Here is a 23,392-nt window from a genome sequence, read left to right as displayed (position 1 = left end):
TTTCTCTTGGTTGCCATGGTTTTCAATCTCTTTCCTGAAGAGGATGCCATTCCTGCATTCAAACATAAATCCAAAACCACAGAACATGATGTTAATCATTAGTAAACACAAAACAAACTCCTTTTGAAGCTAAACCACCGCTGAGGGCCAGAATTTCCCCTCAGCGCCACCAGTGCCACATTCAAACACGCAAAAACCAGAAAAAGCAAATCTGGCAGAGTGCCGCTCAGCGGTAAATCACTCAGCGGTATCTGCAGATTTTTGCAAATCGTTTTTAAACTTCCTAACTCCACCCAAATGCAATTTTCAGTTTTCCAGTTCATAATCAAGCAGTTTAATCGGTTCAAACATCAAATATATCATCAAATCATGCATAGAAATCAAAACCCCTAAATATTCATGCTTTGACAATCACATTCAATTCAAGAACCCTAGAATGAACAAAATGCATTTTACTTACTTGGGTGGAGATACTAGATGCAATGAGAATGCTTCAAACTAGAATGCTCTCTTCCAACCCCAAACTTTGATGGCACACTAGTGAAAAAGTGAATAGAAGAGAGATTTTCTTAAGAGGGAAGAGTGAAAAGATGTGGAAAACCTAGGAGAAGGTGTGTGGAAGTGTTTGTGCAGAGAGAAGTCTGGAAATAAACCCTAAAACGCAGCTTGGGGTATAAAAATACCCTAATGGGCTCGGGTCCCGCTAAGGGGAACTTAAGCCCATCTGCGATAGTACCGCTCAGCGGTAAGCGGCACTTTCGTGATGTGCTCCTCTCCTTCTTTTCTTGACCTACGTGCCTTCCTACATACCCCTCATAGGTTCCCTGCAATTCAATGTTAAAAATGCTTATGCAAATCCTAAAAAATAAACAAAAAAATCAATCAACTGGGTTGCCTCCCAGGTAGCGCTTGTTTAACGTCACGAGCCTGACCCAAAATCCACCAACACCCTTCAGTAGGTGCAAAATTTTCTTACCAACACCCATCAGTAGGTGTTACAGCCATTGTATCCTTCAGTAGATACTTAACCACCTAGCATCCTTCAGTAGATGCTATATCCAACCAACTAAATACAAAAATAAGGTTCACAAATTAAAAATTACAAAACCAAATCAAAAGTTCACTGGGTTGCCTCCCAGCAAGCGCTCTTTTAACGTCACTAGCTTGACCCAATAAAGCTCATGTTCCTTCTTCTTTTTCTTCTTCTTTCTACTGAACTTCTTTAGAAATTTGATCAAACCAGGAACCTGTTGCAATGTCTCAATCATAGGAACTTTAATCTCCAATTTCTTGAAGATTTCCATAAAGCACTTGAATTTCTTTTCCTTCCTATGATTCTTCTTTAGATGAGGATGTGATTTTTCATATGATTTCTTCTTCTTTCCTCTCATCTTCTTTTTCTTACGCTTTCTCTCCCCAAATTTTCTCTTTTTCTTTTCTTTTATTTTTTTCTTCCCTTCTCTTCTTCTCCTCAACTTCTTTATTTTCACACAAATTTTCTTTCTCTCTTCTCTCTCAACCACTTCTTTTCTTTTTCTTCATCTTTATCTTTCTCACTCAACTCTTCTTTCTCTTTTCTCTCTACCCTTTCCTCATCTTCCTCTAATTTTTCCTCATCAAGAATCTTGTTACTTTCAGTGATAATGACTTGCCCTTCCTCCTTAAGGTTAACTTCAGTATTAACATCATCATTCAATCTCTGACTGATGTAATGAAGGTGCATTTCCATTCTTTTAAATGATTCTTCAATGCTTTTCTGAGTAGAGTCGGAATTTTTCAAAAATCGTTGAAGGGTGTCCTCCAACCTATCCAAACTTCCTGATAGAAAGGGTTGTTGCTGCCATTGTTGTTGTGGTTGATTCTCAAATTGTCCAGCAGCTTGCCAAAATTGGCTTTGATCCATGCTTGAGTGAGGTTCCCACCATTGGTTGAGATTACTTTGGTAGAATTGAGTGCCCCTATAGTTAAACTCTTGACCAAATTGCATTCTGCAAACATTAGGCACAAAACCCTAAAAACAATTGTTAGCACAAAAAGATAGAGAAAAGAAAAAAATCAAAGGATATAATTGAAAAGATAAGAAGATAGGAAATAAAAACAGAAAAATAAAACAGAAAAATAAAAACAGAAAAATAAAATAAAATAAAATAAAATACAAACAGAAAATAAAATAAAATAAAATAAAATCTAATCTAATCAAATAAAATAAAATCAAATCAAATAAAAACCGAAAATAAAAAAACAGAAAATAAAAATAGAAAACAGAAAAACAGAAAACAGAAAAATAAAAATCAAATAAAATACAAACTGAAAAATAAAAACAGAAAAATAAAATAAAAATTCGAAATTTAAAATAAAATCTAATCTAAAAAGATAAAAATAAAATCTAACCTAAAGGATAAAAATCAAATCTAAAAAGATAAAAAAAAAAATAAAACAGAAAAAAAAAAAATAAAAACAGAAATTCAAATTAAAGTCAAAGATAATCAATAATCACACAAATTAACCAGTTAAACCACGAGTCCCCGGCAACGGCGCCAAAACTTGATGGACAAATTTGTAAGCACCAAAATATGATGTCACAAACTTGTTTCACAATCGGCAAGTATGACCGAATCGTTCAAGTAATAAAACTTGGTAAGACCAAGTATCGTTCTTCCCAAAGGACTCACGGCCTAGTTTAGTTATGTGGTTTCTTGATTAACTAAGACTTACAAACGAAATATTTGGGTTTAAAATGCAACAGAAAATAAACATGTATGCATGAATTTTGATCAATGGCAAAGACAAAAGATAAACACTTTCAATGGAATATATGAATGAATATGTTGTTGGGGGTCAATTTCATCTCATCCACTCTCATACATTTTAGGAATTCAACATTCAAATCATCATTGTTAATGCCACTCTCTAAGTACCATTCTAGATGGCTTCTCCCTAATCAAATAGTTCATACAATTCCTAGCATTCCTAATGATTAGTTTATTTTGCGCAGGAGCTTAAAGGCAACCAATATAATATTGTCAGTATAATATTGGGAGAAATTCCCCGGATCTAGATTTCCCCGTACGTGTCCGTATCAACAAAACCAATGATCATGCATTAGAATGAGTTAAACAATGCAAGCATTAATCAAAGAGGAAAACCCTAACTAATGATGAAAGAAAGCATATGTCTTAATTCAAAGATGTACTCAACAAATCCATATATGAGAGCTTCAAGAGATTACTTTGACTCCCCAACAAACATACAAGGTTTAGTTCACCATATTCATGGTGAACCTAGATGAATTACAATGAAAGTATGAAAGAATAAACCCAATAAAGGTGAAGAGGTAGCCTGAGCATCCAAGATCCTCCTTCAAAGGGGTGAAAAAGAGAGTGTTTGCCTCGTTTTTGCCAAAGATACCTAACTATAGGACGTGCAAGCCCTTATATACTAATCTAGAGTTACAAAAGATTACAAAAGTCCAAGCCCAAAAAGTGCCGCTCAGCGGTATTTACCGCTCAGCGGTGATTGCGCGTCTTCTTTCTTCCCCTCAGCGGCCATTTTGCCCCTCAGCGGTTCCAACGTCACCTCTTGAGTGCCGCTCAGCGGTAGTTTGCCGCTGAGCGGTGCCTTCGACTTCTCCTTTTTGCACTCTTTCTTGTCTTTTCTAATGTCCTCTCTCTTATTCTTCACTTCTTTCACCAAATTCACCTCAAAACCTGCACAAAAACACTTAAATCAAGCATAAACCTGTCCAGCTCTCATATTTCTGAAAAATATAAACAAAAGGCATGATTTCAAGCTAGTTTCTAAGTCTAAAGGTTGCTTTTAGTATCAACTTTAAGCATGAAAATAACAGTTTTTCAACTGTTATCAGGTAGGCAGTTGGTGGTAAAGGTCGAAGACACCTCCGACCACTTACCGTTTGTTCAGGCTATTATGGATGTTCACATATCCGAGTAGTTTGTCTCTCCTCAGTTCAAAATATATGACGAAATGATCGACCCGGACGACCACGTAAAAACATTTACCAACCGGATGGCATTCCACACCGAGAACCAGGCTATTTGGTGTTGAGCATTCTCCCTATCGCTGGAGGGAGAAGCTTTGAAATGGTTCAACTCTTTACCTCCAAATTCTATTGAGAACTTCGAGGGCCTGAAGGTTATGTTCAGACGCCAGTTTGCTAGTAGACTCTCAGGACTTAACCATTTTTGAATTAGTAAACCTTAAGCAAGGGAAGGAGGAGACTCTAAAAGCGTTGATGGACCGTTATCAGAAAATTGTTCGGCGAGTAAAGGGCCTCAATTCTGAGCTCGCCCTCCAATACGTTTTGCCTGCCCTTAAACCAGGGCCTTTTAAGGACATCGTCTGTTGCCGCGCCTCGAAGGCCATGAAAGAATTGCGTGAGCAGATGACCGATGAAATAAGGGTGAAGGATATGAAACAATCATACAAGAAGAAGTCACAAGAATCGAAGGGGGAGAAAGCGTAAAGAAAGAAACATGAAAACCAGTCGAGAAAGATCGGAGGGTTCAAGCAGAGGGAGTTCCCCAGGGGGCCGTGTTTTCAATAGTATACCCCTCTGAGCATCCCCCGAGACAAAATATTACAAGAAGCACTAAGCGTCGAATTGATTCAGGCGTCGAAGAGGCGCCTTACGCCGCTTGGGGCTGACGGCAACAAGCACTGCTTGTACCATAAGAACATGGGTCACACCATGGAGAAGTGCGTGACCCTCAAAGATCGAATTGAGGAGTTGATCCGGGCGGGTCATTTGAAGAAGTACGTCAAGGTTGATCGCCCGATCGAATGGCACAACGGTCGCGTAGCCCGCGGCGGAGGAGTCAGGCAAGATAGGACGATCGTGGACGTCCGAGGTACGGCAGGAGTGATCGACCTCGATCGAAAAGGCGGCGAAGTCGAAGCCATAGCAGGAGCAATGACCGCTCGCTACGTGGTCATATCAACACGATATCCAGAGGGTTCGTCGGAGGGGGATCATCGTCGTCGACCAGGAAATGTCACGTTCGAGCATTCCGATCGGTTAACACCGTGAGCATGCTCAGGAAAACCATGCCTCCCATCACCTTCACAGATGAAGATTTTTATGCTCTTGGCCTAAAGCAGGATGACCCCATGGTAATCACCGCAGAAATAGCCCGCTACGGGGTAAGCAAGGTGCTGGTCGATTAGGGAAGCTCGGTCAACATCTTATACTGGAAAACTTTCCAGCGTATGGATTTGTTGGAAGACCTAATTGTGCTTTACAATGAGTAGATAGTAGGTTTTGCGGGCAAGCGAGTGGACACGCGAGGCTATGTAGAGCTCCGCACCCGTCTCGGTGCTGGTCGAGACGACGACGAAAAAAGGGTCCGTTATTTGTTAGTGGAAGCCAATACATCGTATAACGTCCTCCTGGGACGCCCATGTCTGAAAGAGTTCGGAGGGATAGTTTCCACCCCTCACTTGACAATGAAGTACCCGTTGGAAAAAGAGACGGTGTGCACCTTCCGGGCGGACTAGAAAACGGCCAGGGAGTGTTATGCAGCCGGACTAAAACTTTATCCACAATCTACCAAGAAGAGGGTGATTCGGTCGGAAGTGGCCATGGCAGATCTTGACTCTCGCACCAACACCAATGATCGAATTGAGCCCTTGGGGGAGGTGCGTCCCGCCAAAATAGGACAAGGCAACGAGTAAGTCACCAACATGGCAGAAGGTCTGTAATCCGAGGTAGAACAGGAATTGCGGTGGGTCCTTTGGCGCAATCGAGATCTGTTTGCTTGGACGACGACAAACATGCATGTGATCCATCCCGCGGTAATGTCCTACAAATTGTCTCTCTTCAAGAAAGCAAGGCCGGTCGCCCAAAAGAAAAGAAGGATGAGAGCGGAGAAGAGGGAAGTTGTAGATGAAGAGGTGAGGAAGCTAAAGGAGACCGACTTTGTTAGGGAGGTAACTTACAGCACATGGCTGACCAATGTGGTCCTGGTCAAGAAGGCCAGCGAAAAGTTGTGTATGTCTATAGATTACACCGACTTGAACAAGGCATGCCCTAAGGACGCTCACTTGCTCCCTAACATTGATGACCTGGTCGATGGCGCGTCTGGTCACTGTATGCTCAGTTTCCTGGATGCCTACTCAAGCTATAATCAGATCCCAATGTACGTCCCAGATCAAGAAAAAACAAGCTTTATAACCGAAAAAACAAATTACTGCTATGACGTTATGTCATTCGGCTTAAAAAACGCAGGGACAACTTATCAACACTTATTGGACAAGATCTTTGCAGATCAGATTGGACGTTGCATGGATGTATATGTAGATGACATGGTGGTCTCGTCAAAATCTGGCAACAAGCATATAGAGGATATGAAGGAGGTTTTAGGCAGATTCGACGGTACAACATGAGGTTGAACCCAACCAAATGTACCTTCGGGGTCGCAGTTGGAAAATTTGTAGGATTCATGCTGACTAATCGAGGAATAGAGGCAAGCGTACCAAATCGTTTTAAGTAATAAACCGGTAAGATCGGATATCGTATCCCAAGAGACTCGTATGACACTTTACAATCGTATAATTATCTAACTAATTTAGACTAAAGAATGATTTCTTTTAATGTGAATTTAGTGTAATGAAAATAAACATAATGCATAAGTGAGAAATTGAACTTCTTGGGGTTAAAAAACTTGGAAATTAAATGATTAAAGATGATATGGAATGGAGATGTTGGAGAATGATTTTACCTACTACAGTCTCATGCAAATGCACATTACTACTTCTTCATTTAATTGCTCAAGTCAACCTACTACATTACTCAAACCCAATCCCTTGGTAGAGAGAGCCTAGATTCACTCATTAAATTCCAATCCCTTGGTAACCTAACAAGTTCATCTGCATTAAGACTAGAGGTTTAAGACAACTAAAGGTCCAAGCTCTATCCCTAGACACAATTTCCTCTAGGTATTTATTCCAGTTCAAGATTCACACAATACTTCCCAATATCAAGCAAACCTAAGAATCATGCTATGGTTGATCAAGTCACAACAAGCTTTAAGAGAAGGAAATAAACACTCACAATAAATGAAAGAAACTTATATTCATTAAACACAAGTGCATTTACAAGAAAGTTTCGTAGTTACATCATTCCCCAACAAAATGAACTTACCTATCCATAGTCATTGAGAGCTTGAGCTTACAATGGAAGAAAAATGGAAGAGATGGAGAACCAAGGAGGAAGAATGAAGAGTTCCCACTGCTCAAAACCAGCTCCCAGAGGTCCAAAAATGGTGTTTTAGAGCTTTAGCTGCCAAGAAGATGGCACCTTCGTTGCATGGAAGCCTTAAATAGGTCTAGGGTGCCATGTCAGCAAAAGTCGCGCCCAGCCCCCCTCTTCTTGGGCACCCAGGCGCGAGGGTTGCGCAGCTCCTGTGTGAAGAATGACGCCCGACCCCCTGTCTAGGGCACCCAGGCGCGAGATCTGCGCACAAAATGGGGCTAAGACCCCATTCTGAGGCGTCCTGGCATGAAACTTGCAGTGAAATGCGAATTGAATGGGGCTCAGCCCCCCTCCTGAGGCGCCCAGGCGTGGGGAATCTTTCGTGATCCTTCAAAACACTTGCTTTTTGTAGCTTTTCCTAGGCTCTCACTCTTGGTAGTTTAGATACTCTTCCAAAGCACACAAATTGCCTACAAAACTTGAGGAATTAGTGATGAAAACTCTTATGTATAACGTAAGCTAAACTTGTTCACAAAGTTAGATAAAAGAGAGGATTAAGCATGTTTCAAGCTTCAAGAGAGTTGATTTGGTAAGAAAATTGCACCACAAATAATGGTAAGAATTACCGTTTTCAGTCCTCGAGATGAGAAGCCTGACCAACCTGAAGGAAATCCAAAGGTTGGTCGGATGGCTGACTTCGCTTTCTCGGTTCATACCGAAACTAGCAGAGCGCATCCGTTCGGTAATCAAGAGGATGAAGAGAGGAACTGGTACAGTAGTCTGGGATGCGGAGTGCGAGCGAGCATTCGAAGAAATGAAGAACGTGTTAACCAACCCTCCGGTCATGAACCGGCCACTCGACGGGGAAAACTTGCAAGTCTATTGTTGATGGATTAACAAGTGTACCAAATCGCACAAGTAATATACTATGGTAAGATCAAGTATCGTATCCCAGAAGACTCTTGGCACTAAATAAACGAGATCATTGGTTTGAGATGCAAAAACAGAAATAAAATATGAATGCAAATTGATCAATAGTAGAGTAATACAGAGATGAACGAATGTTGTTTACTATGAGATGAATATGTTGTTGGGGCTAGATTTCACCAAGTTCCCTCTCATGTATGTAAGAATTCCTCTTTATGCATTAATGTTAACGTCACTCACTAAAGTACTTAGAACCAAATCCCTTGGCACAATAAGTATGCCTTAATTCCTAGTTCGTGTAATTCCTAGCGTTCCTAGAGAGTTAAGTCTAAAGATCAAGAGCTTAAGACGACCAAGTACTCATACCCTCATCCCTGAGAAATATTACCTTGGGAGAATGCAACAAGAACCTGAATTGTAAGGAACCTCCCGACACTCATGCAATTCATAAATATGCACTAAATGAGTTAAATATAGCAAGCATTAAAAACAGATGAATTCCCTAACAAATAATGAATAAAGCATATAAATTAAGAATCAATTCAAATACATGAGAGTTCACAAGGTTACATCATTCCCCAACAACAAATAGAGTTTAGTTCCCCATATACATGGAGAAACTAGATGAACAACCGAAAAACATGAGATAGTAAAACCCTAAGAGTAGAAGAGGAAGCTCCCGCCTCCAGATCCGCCTTTAGAGAGTAGAAGAGTGTGCTGTTGTGTTGCTCCAGCCAGAAATGCAAAACCTAGAGCGTCGGGATCCTTTAAATAGAGTCGGAAAAGAGTAGAAACAAGGCCCAATCCAAAATAAGTCGAAACAGATAAAAAAATGGGCCTATTTCACGATGGACGCTCGGGCCCATTTTTGGCCGCCCGGGCGGTGGGCATCAATTTTTGGTCGCCCAAGCCTCCACTGGCCGCCCAAGCTTCGTGGTTGACTTTTTTGGTTGACTTTTTCTTGACTTTTCTACACTTTGGTTGACTTTTCTACACTCTGGTTGACTTTTCTGCATTCCAACTATTTGGTACTTTAATTATTCCTTCAAATCATTCCAATAACCTACAAAATCAAGGGAATTTTGTGATAAAATCATCAAGTATAACCTCAACTCTCTTATTCACAAAACTAAAGCAAAAACATGAGTCAAAGCAAGTTTCTAAGTCAAAAAGGGTGCATTTAGTATCAAAATTACATCACAGATAATGGTATTTTAAACCGTTATGATCTATCTAGGAGTTTCAAACAAAGCCATCAGCACCGCATTGGTACAAGAGAGATCGGACCCTAGATTTATTTACTTTGTGAGCAGGGTACTCTAGGACGATGAGACACACGCTACCAATAAGTGTACAAGGTTGCCTTAACACTCCTCAACGCAACTCGGAGACTTCGGTCGTACTTGTAGAGTCATCAGGTGGTCAGTTGAACGGACCACCCAATTTCGAAAATCTTAAGGAAGCCTGACCTCGCCGGGCAGATGGTTGGCTGGGCGGTGGAGTTGTCAAAATATGGGTTGCGCTATGAACCCAGGGGATCAGTTAAAGGCCAACACTTGGCGGATTTTGCGGTAGAAGGGTCGAACGGTTTCTTGTCGGAACATTCCCTCATATTCAAGTTTAAAACATCCAACAATCCAGCAGAGTATGAAGCCTTGGTGGCAGGCTTGAAGTTAGCTCGCAACATGGGAGCTCGGAAGATAACCTGTCGAACGGACTCACAATTGGTGGTGGGCCAGATGAACGACGATTTCCAAGTCAAGGACGACCACCTCCTTAAATACTTCCACAAGGAAACTACCTTAGTCAAAGGTTTTGAACAAGTTGATATCAAACACATCCCTCGCGAAGATAACTCTCGAGCAGACATGCTGTCCAAACTCAACAGCGGAAAGGAGAATGGACAGCTCACCACATCATTCGGTAGGTGCTAGCCGAACCCTCAATTGAATGCCTAAGCATTACCGAGACGGACGAAGACACGGACGATTAAAGGATTGAGATTCGCAAGATGAAGCAGCAATAGGACGTCGGACAACCTGTTCGGCCGGCATACAAGAGAAAGATCGCTCGGTATATCCTAGTAGGAGATGACCTTTATAGGAGAGGATTTTCCACCCCTCTCCTCAAGTGCTTGGCTGCCCCCGAAGCCCGATATGTATTAGACGAACTACACAATGAAATTTGCGGGTTCCATACCGGGCAATGTACCTTGAAGGCTGAGGCCATCAAGCCCGGTTATTACTGGTCGACTATGGAAGAAGACGCGAGAAGCTTTGTTAAAAAATGCACGGGTTTCCAAGCCCACGCCAACGTCCCTCAAGCCCCACCAAGCCTGTTGCACACCATGGTCTCGCTCTAGTCGTTCGCCTAGTAGGGGATGGACATTGTGGGATCCTTCCCTCCACGTCGGGCACAAAAAAAATTCCTCCTAGTTGGCATCGATTATTTTACCAAGTGGGTAGAAGCAGAGGCCCTCGCAACTATCACGACCCAACAATTACAGAAGTTTGTATGCAAGATAGTATGCCGATTCGGCCTTCCACGGACGATCGTGACAAACAATGGTAGGCAGTTCGTTGACAAGAAGCTAGGACTGTTCTACCAGAGCTTAGGGATAAAGCACCTCATGAGCTCGGTAGAGCATCTCCAAACGAACGACCAAGCGAAATCCATGAATAAGGCGATTGTAGCCGAATTAAAGAAGAGACTAGGAGAGAGTAAAGGGGCATGGGTGGACGAGCTACTAGAGGTTTTGTGGGTGTATAGGTGCACCCCGCATGGGACGACTGGCGATACGCCATTTAATATGACATATGGCACCAACGCCATGTTGCTAGTCGAATTAGGGAAACTCTCCCTACGACACCCTTGACGAACAACGAGATTGAGCGGTTCTGCGAGCGGAGGCTTGTAGACGAATAGTGGAAAGAAAATATAACACCAAGGTTCGACCTCAGAGCTTCAAAAAAGGAGACCTAGTATGGACAAAGATGGGGGATGCCTGACGAACGACCTCTCATGGGAAGCTAGCCGCAAAGTGGGAGGGACCCTTTAGAGTAATGGAAGACCTCGAGAACGGAGCTTACTGCCTGGTACATCCGAACTACCGACCTATTCCAAACACTTGGAATGCCTCACACCTCAAATTTTATTTCAGTTAAAATGATTATTGTATATCATTCCTTCTTTCAGAAATGAATACAATGATCAGCATTTTCGAAGAAGAATTAAGTAACAAACTTACTACACTTTGTTACGACGCATGGTTAATGGACGAGTTGGTGAGAGGAAACAACGCTGGGCAGTGAACGGCGAGTTCTTCAAAAGAACCACTACCGCCTGCGCAAAGAGCTTAATCAACCTCCTTGGCCGGACGCTCTTCAAGTACCCCGTCCTTCCCACCAATAACAGGCTCATCTGCACCCGCATCATGCTCGCCCTCCCCAAAGGAAGCATCTTTCCATCTAATACATGATGTCGAAACCTGAGGCCAACGCATCCACGCCTAGGAGGAAGGCCGCCTGGCACATAGCCTTGTTGAAACCCTCCTAGTTCTCTATAGTCACGTTGGAATTCAGAGTGGCGATCACTTCATTTGCATTGAGAAATTCGGAGGTAAGTGTCTCATTTTGACCGGACAGTTCTTCCTCCCTAGCCTTTTGACCCCGACCTTCAGCTTGCCAACTTCTCCCACCACCTGATCGCCCCTCGCCCGGGCGTTCCTCAGTTGCTGAGCGGTCTCGGCCAACTCCTGACGAGCTTCATCAAGCTTAGCTTGCAAACCAGACTGCTGCTCGCCACACCCCGCATGATCAATGGCCAAGGCCTCCAGCCGAGCGCGGAGACCATCTGAGGTTCTCTTCTCCTCATCCAGCTTGGCCTTTAAGTTAGTGGAACTTCGACGATCAGCAAGTTTTCGAAGACACCACGTTAGCATCGCCCCTCGGGTGGTCAACTCCAAAGCGGCATTGATAATATCCCCCTCGGACATCGGTTCGACCATTGCTCGTTAGGAGGAACTTATGTGAAAATTGACATGAGAGCCAATATGGAACTCAAGGTCAAAAACGTCGGCCGGAATAAGACACGACACACTTTCTCCCTACGACTCCTTTTAGAGGAAGATTTCTCCCCCTCTTTGCTTTTCCTTTTCCTCTCTGATAATGGAATGGTCGTGGTAGCAACAACAACTTCAAAAGACTGCTCTAGATTAGCAATCAACGTTTGCTGAGGAGCCTTGACCATCGTCACCTTAGAAATTGGCGGAGCCACCGGTCTACTTCTGGCAGTGGCAGTCGCATGGCTAAAAGAGGCTGATCGGGGATCCCGAGCCTTGGAACTGGTATCCCTTGTACATTTTTGGGAGGACATGAAACTGGTCTTACGTGGCTCCGACAATGACATGTATCCTAAAAAGAAATCAGAAATTTAGCTAAGTTAAACAACAAAATACCAAACAAACCAATGGAAAACACCATACCGAATGCTATTTGATCAAAGTCCTCATAATTCAAACACTCAACAAAGCCGCGGGCATTTAGGTGGCGGGGCAGGTTGTTTATTATCATCACAACTTCCATCTCATCAGGAGTCATCCGGCCAACCGCCTAAGCGTTTATTTTACGAGGGTTCCTCATCCAATAAAAGGGGAAGAGAGGGATGCCCGCTTCATCGTGGAACTCGGACCGACCCGATTCCCTTATTATTATTTTAAAGTATCTCGACTTGAAGTTTTGAATGACTCTGAGTACGGTTTGAACAGGTAACGATCTTAGATGAAAGTTAAATTAATGAAGAAATACTGGAACTGGTAGGGGTAATTCCCTTAGTAGAGCACACGTCACAAAGGCTTGTACGGAATGCCCAACCGTTAGGATTAAGCTGAGAAGGAGCAATGTTTAGCTCTCGATTCACAAAGGCGCAAGTTCTTTTTCCCCAATCTGGCAAACCCTAATTTTTGGTTGGGAAAGGGGATGACATGTGCCACGTACTTTTCAAATGAAATGCCACCTTCAGCTAGCCACCAAGGCAATCAATTTTGACGCCGTCCACTAGAATTTAACTGGCAGGAGACTGTATTGCTTCAATTTTTCATAAATAGGGACGAAATTGAGCTACTTCAAAATACAGGGACCTAATTGACGCAAAAGTGCACAAATAGGGACCTCCGAATCAATTAAATCCCTATAATATAAAGTATTATCTTTTACAGTTATCCCAAAATAATCCATAGAATTTAAAACTTTATATACAAACCGACTACTACAATACTATATACAATGCTAAAAATCAACTGGTTTAAGCTGCCGCGTCATCTTCATCCAATGTCCTTCTCAAGGGACACATCATCTCCCTCTACTCACACCCACAAGGATGATCATTGCAAAGAAAGAAACACCAACACATACAAAACACAGATAACAAGCAACATGGTAAGCTAGTTTAAACAAAAGAGCAATCATATATTTATTAACTACAGTTCACACAATCATATCCACTCATATATAAATATCACCAACTCTGTATGCATGACACTACATTGAATTAGACCGTTCCGACTTAGAATGATAGCCGAGCTATGGCGGGTTGACACTCGTGATGGATTCTACTGCTTTGCAAAGTCGTTGCCAATGGATTTCACCCTACCACACTCACGAGGTTAGTGTGTATCATGCCTTGGAGCATACTGGAACCCTCCAAGACTAAGACCTCCTGCTACTCCTCACGACATAGGTTCAATCTTCTCTAGGTGAGAATGAAAGACCATTGGAGTTTCAGGATAACCCTCAAGGCTTGACCTCCTGCTTTCATTCTAAAATACACTTGAAATCTCACCAAGAGATTCTACTTTGGAACTTTACTTTCACCTTGATACATGATACATAACATAGTCAATTCATTACTTCATTACACATTCATACATACTCAAACACTCAGTCCAATACTAGATTTAAATCACACAAGAACAAAGAAAGAAAGAATAGACTAAAGAACCTAGGCTATTCGCTCTACGCAGGATCTCGCCGAGCGAAAATGGAGGTGTCTCGCACAAGCGACCCAAACTTGTTGTGCTGAATCCTCAAACAGAGACTCAAACTACACAACCATTCGCACAACGAGTTTAGTCGTTGTGCGAATAAGCTCGCAGAGGTTCCAGACCTTCAGTCCTCGCATAGCGCCCCAAATCGCTATGCGAGAGCCCCAAACAGTGGCTCATACTCCCCAAACACTCGCAAAGTGCACCCATTCACTATTCGAATTAATCTAGCAATTTATCTCAGACCACCACCAGTCGCACAGCAACTAGATTCGCTATGCGAATCACCAGACAGAGAGCAACCCTCTCCAATCACTCCCACAGCGCACCAACTCGTTGTGTGAGTGCCCCAAACAGTGAGCAACTCTCTACAGTCATTCGCACAGCGCACCAGTTCGTTGTGCAAATGCCCTGGCAGAGAACATTTTGCCAGGGTGACTCGTTGTGCGAATCCATTCGCTCAACGAGTCTGCAGAATGAAATTCTGCATAATTATGCAACTCAACCACAAATTACCAATTCTAACTATTTTCCCAACTTCTAACACTCCTAGATTGTGTTATATACTTAATTAGACTTGTCTAAGTGATTCAAAACCTTTCTAACATCAATCGAAAGTGTTTATGAACCAATTCCTACTCTAAAACATCAAATTCGTCAACTTAGGGACCCAAATCTCAATCTACCACTTTGAACCTGTTTTTGACCATTTTAATGACTCAAACAAGTCACATATAACTTACTTAAACTGCCTCAATAGACCAAATGAGCCCTTGACCTTTAGTTCTCAATTTCACTACCTCAGTTCCTCTAAAATGACCCAAAACACTACCCAATTCACTTAACTTACTAAAGTGACTATTATAACAAATTACAGTCATCTAACATACTCAATTGTAGTGTACATCACATCCAAAATTCAGTTCACAAGCATCATTCCACAATTTCACAGTTTACATTCCAGTACATACAATTATATCTACTCAAAACCTAAAATGTGACCCAAACAAGCATAATAACACAAAATTCAGCATACACACATGTCATACAACTAATTTAAAGAAAGTATCTAGCTCCTCTTACCTTAGAGATAAAGTGCCCAACTCACAGAATCATTCAAACAGTACCTTGCACCGCAAGGAAACTCAACAGAAACCTACAACTCACCAATTGGTGATAGAGAACAGCTCTTAGAGCTTGAATTGAACTAGGAATTTTAGAATGAAAACTACAAGACACATGCGACAGAAGAATTTGCATGATCCCGACTCAAGAACATGCGGTGAAAAGGGGAAAACAGCTTACTAGATAGAATCAAGAAACTGATAGGTTAGTTGTGTAGCCCTCTACCAGATAGAACGTCTTGACACCTCCTGATCGTCAATCAGACAGCTCAATTGAAAGAAATTCTAGAGAGATGTTAGAGAACTTTGAGGAATAGTGTTCTGGAGAGATGAATTGTATTTAGATAATGAACAAAAAAGTTCTATTTGTATTATAAGATTATTTTAAAATAAAATTGCTCATCTCATTATTTTAATACACCGATCTACTCTAATACAATAATAAATATATATACATATATATATATATATATATATATATTCGCTATTTATCTTTATAATTATAATACGAACTTATACAATAAATTTATGATTTTTTTAAAACTATTGTATTTATTGTTATTAATATTATATTAAAGTTGTGAGAAAATGATAGGAGAGATAAAAAAGATTGTTTTGAATTAGACATTTCACCTAAGCATGTGGCACTGTGTCATACATGTGTTGGTATCCAATAATATCAGGCACATGACACCTCGTATAGGAGAGCTGTCCGAGCTTCATATCCATGTTAATTGAAACCTCGTGACTTTCATGTTGTTGATGATGATAGTTCATGCCTTCTGTGTCTAATTGCAACTTAGTTTTAAGAGATAATTAACTCTTTTAAGATTCGAACGATTTAATATGGTAAAGTGTAAGAAAAATTCACTACAAATCAATCAAAAGTTATTATCACTGAGTAACAAGATACAGTAAAAGTTAATGAACTTTTCAAACCTACTAGTTGTAATTTTATTAATTCTCTTACAGAACAAAATAATGAAAATAAACAGTTTTATGAGAAAATAGACAATACAGTAGCAATGTAAAACAATTTTACTATGCAGTTCATCTTGAACAATTATGGATGTTAAGCTTGTTGACTCATGAAAAGGGTAACTTATGATTGGACGATAATGTAGTCTTACACATATATTAAATAGTCATTAAACTCTTTTTTGTACTAAGTTATTGTTAATTTTTTTTATTAGAGAAGTTAAGGACACTTTAGTGCCCACAATCATCAGACATGAGTGCCCCTAAAGGTCAAGTCTTCGTCAACTGATACCAAGTTTTTGCCCATTGATGAGTAAACCTTTCTCAATAGTAGCCTCCCTCAAAGCCTTTTGTTCATTCTGAAACCTAAGCCTGATAAAGGAAGAAACTTGCAACGGTTGTTCAGGGAATTTGGGTCTATCTGTAATCTTAATCCAAGGTTTGTTTCATCCTCATTCATTGCATGTTGCACTGCCTCCTATCTGCAATACGCAGTTGACTTCTTTTTGATAGGATTTAATGTCAAAAGATAGAACCGAAAACAGCATTTAGGAATCTGTTTTACTCTCTTGGATTCTGTCTTTTGGTAAATAATGTATATTTAGTAGTGGAAAATCAAAGGAACATGCATTATCTTTCCGAAATCACTTGGCTGTTGGCACTGTTGCTTTCATTCTTGAAATGTTTTTCCTAAAATATTGAAATCAGAAATTTGTTTGAGCTCAAATATTTTTTTCTTGAAATTTATAATTTGGTGACCTCTTAACATTCAGGCAGTTGCTACTTTCCTAATGTTTGATGCTGTTGATTGAAATCATTGCTTCGAATATTCCCTTTCTGGCACAATATTCAGTATGTCATAGCTGTTGTTTTAATTTGCAAATACAAAAATCAGTTGCAGTATGCATAAATATAGTTCATACCATTACGTGAATAATAAAACCCTGTATTAACTGGGAGTCTTTTGGTAATCAACTGGTACTTTTCCTTTATGGGGTTGTCTAACTTGCCTCAACCAAAAATAAAGTTAAAAAATCCCATTGTAAATTATTGGTACAATTAATATCAGCCACCGATTAATAGCATTTAGGCTCTTTGCTTTTGGAAGTGATTATCAAGAAAAAAAATTTGCAACATGACTTTAACTAAGCTTAAGAAAAGAAGGATAGCTATTTGGCCGAAACTGAAGAGATTTGCTAATTTTGTCATTGTTTTCTTCATTATCATCATAGCAAGACCATATTTTAGCATGTCAAGAACAGCTGTTCAAGAGTATTTATAATCACTAGAAAGATATTGTATGAGAAAATCCACACATTGAATAGTTTGTAGTTTTTCAGTAAGTTCATTTTAAACATTACTTTGCCATTATTTCATTGCTATAATAGTAAAATAATATAAAGAGAGAGAGGATGTTCATGACTTTTACCGAGACTTTTTATCATAAAAACCTATGAAGGCTTACGTAATGCTGAAAAATATAAATCTGGGAGCCTTTTATTGCAGGAAAATGGCTGAAATAGGCACAGCTGTGGCGTCAACATTAATAGAGCGTGTGGTGGATGCAATTATAGGTCGTGCTCGATGTTTATTCTATTTCAAGAAGTCTGTTGTTGAACTTCAAAAATCAAAGAGAGAGTTGGAGAAGTCATTGCTGCACATGAGAGAACGTGTTAAAGAAGCCACGACAAATGCAGAGAAGATTGTGCAACCAGTTGAAGAGTGGCTGAAAGATGTGGAAAGGGTTCTGGAAGATGTGCAGGGGCTGGAAGAAAGGGTGGAGGAAAGTGAATGCTGTTTGAACATGACATTTAAGTATTCTCTAGCAAAAGAGGTAATATGCATGACGCTGCAAATGAATGTGGTGAACAACAATAACAAATTTGAGCCATTTTCACACCCCATTAAACTCTCAAGCATGAATTACTTCTTTCCCAAAGACTTTGTGGCATTGGATTCTAGGAAGCCAGTTTATGAAGAGCTACTGCATGCAATCCAAGATGAGAGGAGCAATGTGATTGGAATGGTTGGTGTGGAAGGTTCAGGTAAAAGCACTTTAGCAAGAGTGGTGGGGAAGCAATTAGAGGAGTCAAAGCTTTTTGACAATGTGGTTATGACAATTGTGTCTCAAGATGTCAAATTGAGAGATATTCAAGGTCAAATTGCTGATCACTTGAGCTTTTCATTGATGGAAGAGACAGAACTTGGCAGGGCACTACGGTTATCTCACAGGTTAAAAACTGAGAAGATTCTCATCATCTTGGATGGTGTATGGGAGAAGCTGGACTTGGAAGCTATTGGGATTCCATTGAATGAGAATGAGAAGAGATGTTGCGTCCTCCTTACCACCCGTAACCAAGAAGTTTGCACCTCAATGAACTGCCAAACAGTGATTGAACTCTCTTTGTTAGATGAAGATGAAGGTTGGGATTTGTTCAAGCAGCGTGCACAAATACATGATGATTCTCCAGAAGAATTGAGAGAGGTGGCTAAGAGAGTCTTTGACAAATGCAAAGGACTGCTAGTTACCATTGTGGCAGTGGCAAGAACTTTGAAGGGAAAGACTTTTACCAACTGGGAATTGGCATTATTTAGACTAGAAACTTCTGAATCAATTGATGTTCAAGAGGGCTTGACAAGTACCTATGAATGTAATGAATTGGAGGAAATAATTTGCTTGGATTGGAAGGACGCAGGTCAACTTAGATACTTGTATGCCCTTTCCCAGCCAGTTTTTCCCAAACTGAGGAAAATCTTAATCAAAGGATGCATCAAATTGGGAAAAATCTTCTTCCCTAGCATGGTTTCAAGCCTCCCAGAGTTGAGAGAGCTGTCTGTACAAGATTGCAATGAATTGGTAGAAATTGTTTCTTCAGAGGAAGCTAGACAATTGGCAAATCTACCTTTTCAATCTCAAAAAGTTTCTTTCCCCAAATTGTGGATGGTTGAGATAGAAAGATGCAACAAATTGAAATCAATTTTCTTTTCAACCATTGTTTCAAGCCTATCAGAGTTGACACAGTTGTCTATATGCAACTGCAACAACTTAGAGGTAATAATTTCTTCAGATTCCGAGGAAACACAGAAGCATAGAAGTGTAAATGCTCCTTTCCCACAATTTTTCCCCAAACTATGGAGGATTAGCATTGAGAATTGCAGCAAACTGAAAACATTCTTCTCTGCTACCACCGTTACAAGTCTACCAACGTTGCAACAGCTAATTGTAAAGGACTGCAACACATGGGAGGAAATAATTTCTCTAGATTCAGATCAAGCAGGACAATTTAGAAATCTGCGTCCTCTTTACAATCAAGAAGACTGTTTCCCCAAACTTGGAAGCGTCCAGATTGAAAGATGCAACTCGTTGAAAACAATCTTCATCATGGAAATTGTTTCAACCCTTTCAGAGTTGCTTGAGTTGACTGTAAGGGGTTGCGAAGAATGGGTGAAAATAATGTCCTTAGGTTTAGAGCAAGCAAAACAATATGCTCCTTCCAAACAAATTTGTTTCACCAAACTGCAGAAAATTGAAATTGAAAATTGCAAAAGGCTTAAAACAATTTTCTTTACAAACATTGTTACAAGCCTTCCGGAGTTGGAACAAATAGTTGTAAAGAACTGCGATGAGTGGGAGGGCATAGTTTCTTCAGATTCAGAGGAAGAAAGACAGTATAGATTCCTTTCTACTTCTTCCCAAGAAGTTTGTTTTCCCAAATTGAGGAAGATTGAAGTCGAGAAATGCAACAAATTGAAAGCAATCTTTTCTACAACCATTGTCTCAAGCCTACCGGAGTTGGAGCAACTGATTGTAAAGGACTGCAATGACTTTGAGGAAATAATTTCTTTGGATTCAGATGAAGCTAGAGGACTTAGAAACTCATATGCTCCTTCCCAACAAGTTTTCTTTCCAAAACTGGAAAGTATTAGTATCGAAAGATGTTCCAAATTTAAAAGAATGTTTTACATGGTAATTGTTAATATCGTACCAATGTTGGAACAATTGATTGTAAAGGATTGCAATGAATGGGAGGAAATCATTTCCTTAGATTCAGTGGAAGAAAGTGAACTTAGAGATGTTTCTGTTATTTGTTTTCCTAGTCTGAGAAAGATTGAGATTGAAGGCTGCAACAGATTGAAAGCAATTTTCTCTTCAACAACTGTTAGAAGACTGCCAATGTTGGAGAAACTATTTGTAAAGGACTGCAGTGAATTGGAGGATATAATTTCCTTGGATTCAAAGGAAGCAAGGCAATGCACCAATCAACTCACCCCTTTCCTACAAGTTTATTTCCCCAAACTGTTCGAGATTGTTATAAAATGTTGCAACAAATTGAAAGCAATTTTTTTCACAACCTTAATTTCTAGACTGCCAAGGTTGGAGTATCTGAGTATCGACAACTGCAATGAACTGGAGGAAATAGTTTCTCTAGATTCTGTGGAAATAGGACAACTAAGAAACCTATATGATCCTTCCCAACAAAGTTGTTTCCCTGTGCTGCAGAATATAGTGGTCAACAGATGCAACAAATTGAAAAAAATCTTTTCAGCAAAGATTGTCACTACCCTTCCAGAGTTGATGCAAGTATGTATAAGCTATTGCAATGAATGGGAGGAAATAATTTCTTCAGATTCAGAGGAATCAAGTAAACAAAGAAACCTATTAGGAGCTTGCCAAAAAGTTTTTTTCCCTAAGCTGGAATCAGTTTATATTGAAAAATGCAACAAACTGAAAACAATATTTTGTGCAACAGTTACTAGCCTACCCAAGTTACGACATCTAAATGTAACAGGATGCAATGAATGGGAGGAAATAATTTCTTTAGGTTCAAGGAAAGTAGGACACAATAAAAACTTCCTTAATCCTTGCCACAACAAATGTTTCCCTAAGCTACAAAGTATTTGGGTTGAGGAATGCAACAAATTGAAAACAATCTTCTTTCTATGCATTGTATCCAGATTACCAAACTTGGAATCCCTTTTTGTTGACAACTGCAACAATTTGGAGGCTATAATTTCTCCATATTCAATGGAAGCAACGCAATCTAGAAACCTATCAGGTCCTCCAAAAGAAGTTAGATTCCCAAAACTTGGAAGTATTGTGATCAGGCGATGCAGCAAAATGAAAAACATTTTCTCTACAGTCACTTTATCAAGATTTCCAAAGTTAAAAAAACTGTTTGTACTGGACTGCAATGAAATGGAGGATATAATTTATTCAGAAGCAAAACCACTGAGAAACCTGTCAACTTCTTCCCAACAAATCTACTTCCCCACACTACATAATATCCAAATCGAAAGATGCAACAAATTGAAGACAATCTTTTCCTTCACCATTGTTAGAAGCCTGCCAGAGTTGGAAAGTGTGAGTGTAGAGGATTGCAATGAATTGGAAGAAATATTCTTTTTCGGTTCAGAGGAGGAAGGACAAGTTGAAAATATATCTGCTCCCTTCCAACATGTTTGTCTTCCAAAAGTTCGTAGCATTAAAATCAAAACATGCAACAGATTGAAGTTTATATTCCCATATTCTGTGGCTTGTCAATGCTCTTCGCTGAATTTACTAGATGTAGAATCTTGCCCTCAACTAGAGCAGATTGTTAAATTTGAAGATAAAGCTACAAATGAAGAAGAAGGTTCTGGGGTGGCGGTTGATGATAATCATGCCAAGCATTTATTGTTTCCAAATCTTAGTTGGCTAGAACTCAAGAAGTTGCCAACTATTAATGGGATTTTCCCTTGGTATGAACCCCAAAATTGTAACTTGATCATACAAGAGTGCCCCAAGTATTTGTGGTTCACTTAGTGTGATACTATTCTGCTACATTTTTCTCCGGTGTTGGTTTAAAATGCCATTCATCAATTTCATTAATGAATGTCAGTTTCTTTGATTAGTTTTGTTGGTAAATGTTCTCTTATCCAGTCGGTAGTTATAGTTTAGGAGATCTAAGCATTACAAATGAAGCATGAGATTAACTCGTTGGACTTAATTCCAAGTTGTGATTTTTTTATCAAACCAAAGATGTAAATTATAGTTATGGTTTGTGAATTAAAGTATGATTGTATAGTAAGTACTGGACTCTTTTTCCCTTGATATTTAATAAATCAAAAACACATGTTTTTCTTTATGTCAGTGGCTAAGCAGGGAAGCTAGCTGGTGGTGTAGTCCCCATGGCTGCTAGAACTCTTGCTCACACAGAGCCTCTTGGTGTCTCAGTTCCTTCCTAGGGTGGTTCTTAGTTTCCTCCACATGCAGCTTAGCTCTGTTTTATTGTGTCTCTGAAATTTGGCCAATTTAAAAGCGTGTGTTCCATAAAATTTGAAGGACTTTGGTTGAAGGATCCATCTTCAAGAAATTATTGTGACATTGTCGATCGAACTAATTAATATCTAAAATGTTTATTGCTCATGTATGTTTGGTATCAAGGAGTTCTTTTTTTCATTTATCCCAGTGGGATCATGGAGTTGGGGCATTATACTTTTTCTCGACTCATTGCATACAAATTATGCCTCAATTCAGTTGCATTCTTGAAATTGAGAGAAAGATTGCTTGATAGTGACGGATGATTCTTTGATTTCTTCAACATTATTGGAATAAGTAAAAATTTCAAGTGGTACACAACGATCCCAGAATAAGTAAACACTTTTGTTGGCCAAATTTCAAGAATGCTTAAGTGATGTTGGACTTATGGAGTTGAATGTACCCTAAAAATGATGGATTTGTATGAACTTCTTCAATCTTCTATGTGTCGAGTGGGTTTCCTTCTATCCTCTCCTTCGTACTCGTTCTCCATGGATGGATGGTGGTGTGTCTACAAAAAACACTTTGGCATTCAAGTTAATAAGGTCTGTCAGATAGCAATGGATACGATAAACAATGAACTCCCATTATTTACTTCCATGAATGTACTATTTATAAAATAATTATGGATTTATGAGCCTTCATCTATATGGGTTGGGTGAGTTGTGACCCATTCACGTAATAAGTTAATTGTCTGATTCAAAATGTGCTAAGTTAAATAATCTGTAGTAATTAGAGAAAATATTTATAGAATCTTCTCAACTAGAGAAGATATCTATAGAATCTTCCTAATTAGAGAAAACATGTATATGATT

The 23,392-nt window shown here is 39.8% G+C and overlaps 1 protein-coding gene across 1 annotated transcript; it reads left to right on the top strand.

The window, feature by feature from the left end:
- Positions 1-16,598: 16,598 nt before the first annotated feature.
- LOC148192606 (uncharacterized) lies at positions 16,599-22,170 on the top strand. Its single transcript, XM_088098197.1, has 2 exons — positions 16,599-16,718; positions 17,786-22,170. The coding sequence occupies exon 2, from the start codon at positions 17,790-17,792 to the stop codon at positions 22,080-22,082; it is 4,293 nt and encodes a 1,430-aa protein (XP_087954323.1). The 5' UTR covers positions 16,599-16,718; positions 17,786-17,789; the 3' UTR covers positions 22,083-22,170.
- The last annotated feature ends 1,222 nt before the right edge of the window (positions 22,171-23,392 follow it).

Source organism: Vigna umbellata, chromosome 9, assembly GCF_029865625.1.
Source record: "Vigna umbellata cultivar VRB3 chromosome 9, Vumbellata_1.0, whole genome shotgun sequence".
Classification (NCBI taxonomy): domain Eukaryota; kingdom Viridiplantae; phylum Streptophyta; class Magnoliopsida; order Fabales; family Fabaceae; genus Vigna; species Vigna umbellata.
The sequence above is the reverse complement of the archived record's forward strand: the minus strand, read 5'-3'. Positions and strand labels throughout refer to the sequence as shown.